This window comes from Trichosurus vulpecula, chromosome 2 (assembly GCF_011100635.1).
Source record: "Trichosurus vulpecula isolate mTriVul1 chromosome 2, mTriVul1.pri, whole genome shotgun sequence".
NCBI classification, from domain to species: Eukaryota; Metazoa; Chordata; class Mammalia; order Diprotodontia; family Phalangeridae; genus Trichosurus; species Trichosurus vulpecula.
The window spans coordinates 418,123,745-418,133,263 of NC_050574.1; the positions used below are offsets into that span (position 1 = coordinate 418,123,745).

General features: G+C 35.1%; 1 protein-coding gene across 1 annotated transcript in view; it reads left to right on the forward strand.

Moving 5' to 3' along the window:
- EGFL6 (EGF like domain multiple 6) overlaps window positions 1–9,033 on the forward strand; it is a 73,694-nt gene extending 64,661 nt beyond the window's left edge. Inside the window, exons 10-12 of the mRNA XM_036747657.1 lie at window positions 383–484; window positions 4,310–4,575; window positions 8,938–9,033. Coding sequence (XP_036603552.1) covers window positions 383–484; window positions 4,310–4,575; window positions 8,938–9,033 — 464 coding nt within the window. The remainder of the gene's footprint in view (window positions 1–382; window positions 485–4,309; window positions 4,576–8,937) is intronic.
- Window positions 9,034–9,519: the final 486 nt, after the last annotated feature.

Genomic DNA, 9,519 nt, shown 5'->3' on the forward strand with positions numbered 1-9,519 from the left:
TTCTATAATTAAGAAAACATAAAATTAAATATAAAATCACCATGTTTGAACAAAAAAAAGGAATATTACCCTTTTATAGGCTAAATTGGACATTTTATTTTTTCTGCATAATAGTAATATGACCTTTCTAATTGGAATACTATGCAATAAAGAGGAGGGTTCAATATCTTATTTGGTTATTACATTAACTCTGAGTGAGAGTTTAGGCCCAAGAGACATTGGTCATCAAAAAATTCAGTAGTCCATGTGTGATCGGCATTTTAATTGCCATTAACCATAATCTATGCAATTTAAAATAGAATGATGTCTGCTAAAATTCAAATATTACATTTTTCTTCCTAACTTTCCTAATGGTTTTGAAATAAACTGTTTTTCTTAATAGATTTAAATGCTTCAACTGACTGCAGCTTTGATCGGGGGATCTGTGATTGGAAACAGGACACAGAAGATGATTTTGACTGGAATCCTGCTGATCGAGATAATGGTATTTAAATTATATACTGATGTATACACTATGATTCTATGACAGGGGTAATGATAAAGATAATCTTTTATTCCACTGTTAGATTATTATCACTCTATACCTCTTGAATTTATTTTGTGTTCTTTATATATGCTTGCGTATATATTGTGTTTCCCAAAAAGAGGTCATTTTGTTCAAATCCTTATTTTTAATGAGAAGATTGCATCCCAAAGATGTTGATGCCACTTGAATACCCACTCCTCCATTAGAATATAAGCCCCATGTTTTTATTTTTGTGTCCTTCTTGCCTAGTACAGTCCTTTGTACTTTGTTGTTGTTCAGTCATGCCCAGCTCTTCCTGATCTGTATGGGGTTTTCTTGGCAAAGATACTAGAGTGATTTGCCATTTTCTTCTCCGTTACACTTAGCAAAGTCTTAATAAATGTTTATTGAATTGAATTACACCTACAAAGTTTTGCAAGACAGAACAATTTCACAATTGGTAACACAATAGGCTCTGTTTAATCTTTCTTTTTAACCATGAATTTTCCTTTTCATTTTTTTTTCTTGTTGTTGTCCATGGTTAGATCTTGCCTCCCAGGGAGGAAAGAACCCTTTAACAAAGGATTATATGACTGATATTTAAGGATAGCAAAGTTTCCCTCTAATGAATGATCCCAAGTTATGTAACCAATAAGTAAATAAGTTGCACATTTGTGATTTGTAATTTTGTTAGAAATCAAGTGACCAATTAAATTATAGCAAACCTATTCAACTGAATTGTAAATCTTAAAATATCAAATAAATCACATTAAATAATTCAGTCAGGATAGTTGGGTTCTGATTTCAGTTCTGTCACTAATTAGCTATATGACCATGAAAGAGTCCATAAAGCATAAGAAAAAGACAATAGGATTTATTTTAAAGTAAATTTAATTTTCTCAATCCATAAAAATCTATTTCTCTCCTCCATTCTACCCACCCCTCCCACTTCCCCATTCCCCACTGACAAGAAAAAGAAAAGAAAACTCTATAACAAACAACAAGCAAAACAAACCTCTGCATTCACCTTGTCTAAAAATTATGTATCATTCCACACCCCTCTATCAGGAAGTAGGGATCATGCTTCATTACTGGTACTCTGGAAGAGAGGTGTGAAACACATGACAAGCCATGGCCCACAACAGTCCTGATTTTGTCCTGAACCAGATTAAAATGTTATTGGGAAATGTTTAACAAAATATAAAATTATATGATCAAACATAAATAATTTTAATATGTGGTTTTCTAAGTGAACATGTGGCTTACAGGGATCCTTACAGTTTAATGGCCTCTATTTCTATTTGAGTTTGAAATCACTGCTCTGGAATCATGGTTGGTCATTGCATTGATCGGAATTCTTAAGTCTTTCAGAATTGCTCAACTTTTCCCTGTTGTTGTTGCATAAATTGTTCTGGTTCTGCTCACTTCACTTTGTATCAGTTCATATACTCTTCCTTGGTTTCTCAGAAACCATTCCTTTCACCATTCTAACAGGACAATAATACTCTTTACAATTCATATATCAAAATTTGTTGTCATTCCCCAGTTGAAGGATACCCTTTTGGTTCTTTGACACCATAAAAATTGCTGCTATAAATAGTTTTGTACAAATAGATCCTTTTCTTCTTTCTTGGGTCTCTGAGTCATAAAAGCATAACTAATTTTTTATTATTGTCTTCCTGAAAGTCCGGATAATTCATAGATCTACCAACCTTGCATTAATGTGCTTTTTCCACATCTCCTCCAACATTTCTCATTATTCCTTTTTTATCAACATTATCAATGTGATAGATATGAGATTGAACCTCAGAGTCATTTTAATTTATATTTCTCTAATTATTAGTGATTTGGAGAATTTTATATGGCTCTTGATAGTTTGGATTTCTTGCTTTGAACACTGCCTGTTCATATCCTTGACCATTTATCTAATGAGGGATGGTTCTAATTTTCATAAATTTGAATTCATTCCTTACGTATCTTGGAAATAAGACCCTTGTCAGAAAGAAAAAAAAATGCTACAAAGAATCTGCTGCTTATAAGAAACAAATTTAAAAGACAAATACAAAATAAAACTGAAGGAATGGAAAAAATATATTATGTGTCAAGTGAAACCAAAAAAAATCAGAAGTTGCCATCATGCTATCAGACAAAGCAAAAGCATTCAAAAAACAAAAAGAGATGGACAAGAAAACTATATTATGCTGAAAGGAACCATAGACAACAAACCAACATCAATAATAAACTTATACGTTGCCAATGCCTTAGCATTGAAATCCATAAAGAAAACATTATCTAAGCTTCAAGAAGACATAGAGAATACCACAATAATGACAGGAGACTTCAATATCCCTCTCTCAGTCTTGGATAAGTCTAACAGAAGTACAGACTAAAGGAAAAATAAATATGGAACTGAATATATTTCTGGAAAAACTAGAACTGAAATACTTCTGGCATATTCTAAAGAATACATACATACATACATACATACATACATACATACATACACACACACATATTTCTCTGCACCACATGGAACTTTTGCAAAAGTTGAACATATACTAGGGCACAGAGATATTGCAAACAAGTGTAAAAAAGCAAAATTAGTCCATATATCCTTTACAAACCATAATGCAACAAGAATAGAAATTGGTTCAGGGACCACAAACAAAAGATATAGACCCATACTGAGACAACAATGGAATCTTAAATAATGAGTAGGTCAAAGAATATATCATAGAAACAATTAATAACTATGTAAAAAATTAGAATGATGAAAGAACATGCTAAAAATTCTTTGATTACAATGTAAATGGAAATAGCAAACCAACAAAATCAAAAGTAAATGTAGCAAAATTATAAAGATCAAATAAGACCCAAATGAAGACACATGAGAAAACATCCCCAACCTGCCCCTTCATAGAAGTAAGAAGTCAACATGTTTTCACATTTTTTCAATGTATATCAATCAGTTGTGCTGACTTTTTTTCTTCTCTAAAAATATTATTTGTCATATGGGATGGCTCTCTGGAACAGGGGGGCAGGAATACTTGGGTTACTGTGGTGATGTAAAAAACAGAAAATATCAATAAAAATATTTTTTAAATTGCTACAAAGATTTTCCCCCAGTTTTCTGCTTCCCTTCTGATCTTAGCTCCATTACAGATCATTGGATGTAGAGGACTTGAGCTCATATTCAAAGTTCAAAGAACTACTATCTGCTACTTGTATAGCCTTGAGTAAGTCACTTCTTTTTGGTCCTTACCTTCCTGATCTGTAAAATAAGAGGATTGGGCCAGATGACCTTTAAGATCCTCCTATGATGCTAAAGTCCATTCAATTCAATTCAGTAAACATTTATTAAATATCCTACTAGGTGTCAAACACTATGCTAAGAGAAAAAAGATGGAAATGGAACAGTGCCTGCTCTCAAGGAATTTTCTTTCTTTTTTATTTTTTATTTGAACGTAACATACAATAAATAAAATTAGCATTTCCAGATACAAAGTAGAACATAAGAGACAATTATACATGAACCTGAGAGTCTCTGTATTGGTTTTCTGCTTGAAAAAAAAATAGATTCAAATACAGTCAACTTCTTTGGGCCTCAGTTTTTTAATCAGCAGCATGAGGGAGTTGGTCCTTCTAGCCTTAAAATATCAAGATATTATAACTCAAGTAATAGAACTTCAATCTCCCTTATGGGAAACTAGAATTCAGTTTGTTTTAAGATATTTTATTAATTGAAGAATTTTCCCTAAAGTGAATTTCAAGGTTTGTTAACAGTGACTTTCTCTTCTCCCAAAGCTGTTGGGTATTACATGGTAGTCCCAGCCTTCGTAGGACAGAAGAAGGATGTAGGCCGTTTGACACTTTTCCTCACCAACCTTCAGCCCCAAAGAAACTCCTGCTTAATGTTTGATTATCGACTTGCTGGAGAAAAAGTGGGGATACTTAGAGTGTTTGTGAAAGATCAAAACAATACTCTTGCCTGGGAGGAGACCAGCAGTGAGGATGGAAGGTGGAAGACTGGAAAAGTCCAACTGTTTCACGGAATTGAGACAACCAAGAATGTGAGTGAAAGTAAAATATTTACTTTTTTCTGTTCACTGATGTCCTTATGTTCATGTCACTATCAGAGATTCAGCGTTTGTAACAGGGAATGATTAGCAGATTCATGAACTAAGGTTCTATTAAACTTTACTTATAAATAATAATGAGTAACAACTTGAAGACCATAACTCCATGATTATGGATGGCACTACAGAAAAACCTAGATATCCATAAAGCTGTGACAAAAAAAAAAATCACAACCTTTCGGCAGCTAGATGGCACAGTAGATGGAATGTTGGACTTGGAGTCAGGAAGACCTGAGTTGGAATCCTGCCCTAGACACTCACTAGCTGTGTGACTCTGGGCAACTCCTTTAACTTCTTTTAGTCCCATTTTCCTCACCTGTAAATACTTTTTGCCTCCATTTCCTCATCTGAAAAATGGGGGTGATAATAGCAACTTTCTCCCAGGATTATTGTGAGGATCAAATAAGATAGTATTTGTAAAATGTATTAAAAACTTTGAAATTCTATGTAAATGCTAGCTCTTATCATTAAGTCCCAAAGAGTTATTAAACTGCCTGTGCCGTTTGACCCAGCAATACCACTACTACATCTGTTTCCCAAGATGATTAGAAAAAACAAAAAGCACCTATAGGTTCTAAAATATTTATATGATCTCTCTTTGTAGTGGCAAAAAGCTGGAAATTGCTGGCATGCCCATCAACTAAGAAATGGCTTGTGGTGTGTGGTTGTGATGGAATACTACTGTGCTATAAGAAATGATGAGCTTGATGCTCTTAGAAAAGCATGGATAGATTTGCATGAAATAATGAAGAGTGACATGAGCAGAACCAAGAGAACACTGTATACAGTAATAGCCATATTGTTTTAAGAACAACTTTAGTCATTTTGACTGTTATAAATACCCAAATTGGGGGCAGCTAGGTGGTGCAGTGAGTAGAGCACCGGCCCTGGAATCAGGAGGACCTGAGTTCAAATCCAGCCTCAGACACTTGACATACTTACTAGCTATGTGACCTTGGGCAAGTCACTTAACCCCAATTGCTCTGCCTCCAAAAAAAATTTAATATAAATACCCAAATTAGCTACAAATGATGTGTGAAGGAAAACGCTATCTGCATCCACAGAAAGAACTGATAGAGGTATGTAAAATGATTTTGCATATATGTGTATATGTATGTATATATGCATATATGTGTGTATGTATATGTGTGTGTTATGTGTGTATACATGCACACATATATATGTATATATATATATATATGGTAGCCATGGCAGGGAGGGAAGATAAGAAGTTACATGATAACTTTATTATGTATTTAAAAGGAATAAGGGGCAGCTAGGTGGCACAGTGAGTAGAGCACTGGCCCTGGAGTCAGGAGGACCTGACTTCAAATCCGGCCTCAGACACTTGACACATTTACTAGTTGTGTGACCTTGGGCAAGTCACTTAACACCAATTGCCCCACCCAAAAAAATAAAAATAAAAGGAATAACAAATTGTACATAATAGATTTTCAGTTTCATATGCAATCATCTTTTTTATTATACTATGTTATGGAAATATTTGTTTTATTCCATAAACTAAAAATTAAATAGATAAATATTTTTAAATAGTAAATTTGAGGTAATAATTATAGCACTTATCTCACAAAGTTGTTTTAATGATCAAATAACATAAATATGTAAAGCACTATGTAAACCGTAAAGTTAGTTATTATTTAGAGTTGGAGAGACCTCAGACCACAGGTAGTCACAGAACCCTAGAGATAGAAGGAACTTCAGGAGGCATCTCTTCCTAACCAATGCTGAAGCAAGTAAACTTCCAATCTTTGTTTCAAGATCTCCAGTGATGGGGAAGTCACCAAGTCTCAAGGAAACCTATTACTCTTTGGAACTGCTCTAATTCTTAAGACATGCTTCCCTATATCCAGCTAAAATCTACCTCTTTAAAACCTCTACTCATTGTTCCTAGTTCTACCTCTGGGACCGAGCAAAAAACAATCCAAGTTTCCCTTCCATATGACATTTCTTGCAGTAACAGAAGACAGCAATAAGCCCTTTATGTTTTCTCTTCTCTAGGCTAACAGTCCCCAATTCCTGTCTGCTTACAAGCCCCCTTGACATTCTGATTTTCTGCTCTAAACACATTCTTTGTGTCTTTTTTGTTTGTTTTTATAGGCAACCAGGTTTAAGTCATTTGCCCAGGGTCACACAGCCAGATCTGAAGTCCAGTCCTCCTGACTCCTCGGCTGGTGTTCTGTCCACTGCACCACCTAGCTGTCCCTCCTCTGAACATATTCTCTCTTATTATTATCCTTCTAAAGATATGAAGGAAGGAAACAAGGGCTTATGAAGCACCTACTATATGCCAGACACTGTGCTGAATGCTTAACAAATATCTCTTTTGACCCTCACAACCACCCTAGGAGTGAGATGCTATTAAACAGACAGAGGCTGTGACTTGCCCAGGGTCACAGAGCTAGTATCTGAGATCAAATTTGAACTCAGGTCTTACTGTCTCTAGGCCCATCACAATACCCACTTCAACACTTAGCTACTTTTGATATTCCCAACTGTATATAACAATCCAAATGTGGTCTGAGGAGAACAAAGTACAGTGGGACTATCACCCCTCATTGTATCTGCCCAAGCAAAAATCTGCAGTAGACTTAGGATCACAGGCTTACTTGCAGTGTTCAAAACCAAGCAAACTCCACGCCTTGACTGTGGGTATGGAGAAGTTGGGGATATCACTCGAGCCAGACCAAAGAGGATATTCCAGGTTCAGTGTTGTCTACACTGGAGTATTGGCAGCAGACATTTCCTGCATGTGCAAGATGTGTTGTTCAATTGGCTTTGTTCAGAGTGAGAAGATTATAGAGCCCCCATCATAAATGCCCTAACCTCGCCACATATTCTTGGTTAACTGTACTGTCTGTCATGACTGCAGCTGCTACCAGGCCACTGCAGTTTGATTGCCCAGGTGATTCTCTCAGTGCCCTCAGTAGAGGATCTTCCCATTAGGCATTGCTTTAACTCCATCCCTAAAAAACAGAGAAGAGCAGAAAGCTTATAACAGCAGAAAACCTGGCTCTATTCTCCCCTCCCATCCTTGTATTAGACTTCTCTATAACCAAAAAATACATAAGAAACTAGAATTTGAAAAGTCAAAAAGAGTAAAGACTAGGGATTCCTGAATTCCATACATCACCTCTGAGATTCCCTTCTCTTCTCTTTGGAAAGTCAAAGGAAGTAGAGCTCAATGATGACAGCAGGTACCAATTCACATCTATTTTTTAGGTTTAGCACAGTACCTGGCACATAGTAAATGCTATGTAAATGTTAGCTATTACTATTATTAATGTATTTGCAGGTTCCTTATCCATAAAAATGAGTGAATTGGACTAGAATTCACAGGTTCTTAATCTTTTCTGTGTCAAAGACCCCTTTGGCAATTTAGTGAAGTCTATGGACCCTTTCTCAGAATAATATTTTAAATAATAAGTAAGATTACAAAAGAATCCCTTTGTAGCCTGATGAAGCCTATGGACTCCTTCTTTGGCAGTCTGGTGAAGCTTATGGATGGACCCCTTCTCAGAATAATGTGGATTACAAAAGAATCTCTTCTTAGTCTAGTAAAACCTATGGACTCCTTCTCAGAATAATATTTTAGATGCATAAAATAAAATACATAGGATTACAAAGGAAACCAATTATATTGAAATACAGCTATAAAAATATGTGTTTTTTAAAAAGTTCACAGGCCTCAAATAACAAATCCCTGATAGATGATTTCTAAAATCCCTTCTAGACCTAAAATGCTCTGGTAGGCCATACCATTGACTCAGATGTAGGAAACAATTTTCAAATCTCAAACAGATACATGTTTGTTGCTGTTTTTTAAATACCTCTATTCTTTCTCAGTGTCATGTGGCTTTTCAGAATACTTTAGGTGTTTAGTACTTGATATTGCATTTTCTTAACACTCAATTCCCTCTGTTTGGAATGACTTAGATCCAGTGGTGGGATTTAGCCGGTTTGCACCAGTTTGAATTTTAGGTTGAGTTTGGGGAACCAGTTGTTAGCAGGGGCAGGGCCTGCACCACCATGCCAGCTGCAGCGGTGCCTCGGCTGGGTTCCCTGGAGAATGGGTTATTAATTTATTTGAATCCCACCATTGCTTCGATCTTACTAAGAGTACAACCTTACTTAGAATACATGATTCAATACAAAGAACACTTCCCGTACACCCCTCTCTAACCTCTTTATCTTTGGGGAGAATAAGCTTTGCAGTCCTGTTTGGTTTACTAATTATTTCAAAGGTCTTAAATCAACTTTTCTCCTTCTCTCTTACAGGTCATTTTTGAAGCAGAGCGTGGCAAAGGCAAAACCGGAGAGATTGGTGTAGACACTGTCTTATTAGTTTCAGGCAAATGTCCTAAAGGCCTTTAATCTATGAAATGCTAAATGTGATTTTTAATTTTTCTTATTATTTTTCCTTTAAGCTAGTACTGTATTTTTATAACATAATGACATAGATACCAACATATCCTAGAAATGCTAAGAGACTGAAATTTACTATAAAATTTACATCTTAGTACCCATTTTTATCTCAAATGTGCTAATACTAGCTTTACAGCATAGTACTCCTGTGTTTTCTCTAGAAATGATCGGGTTCATTAAGTAGAGAAATACCTGTCCAAATTTTTGCTAAGTGTATGATTTTTATTTTGTATACATAAGCTATGGAATTGCAATATTCAGCTTTTCCCATTTTTAAAAAAGCACAGAGAAATGTTTAAGTGAAATGTGCTTTTCTGACACTTCTATGAATTTGTCATAATTGTTTACCTAATGGCTTGTCCTATTGTTTAACAGTAAGTTTTATATTTACCTTTTTAAAAAATAACAATTATATCCAAATAATCATATCATATT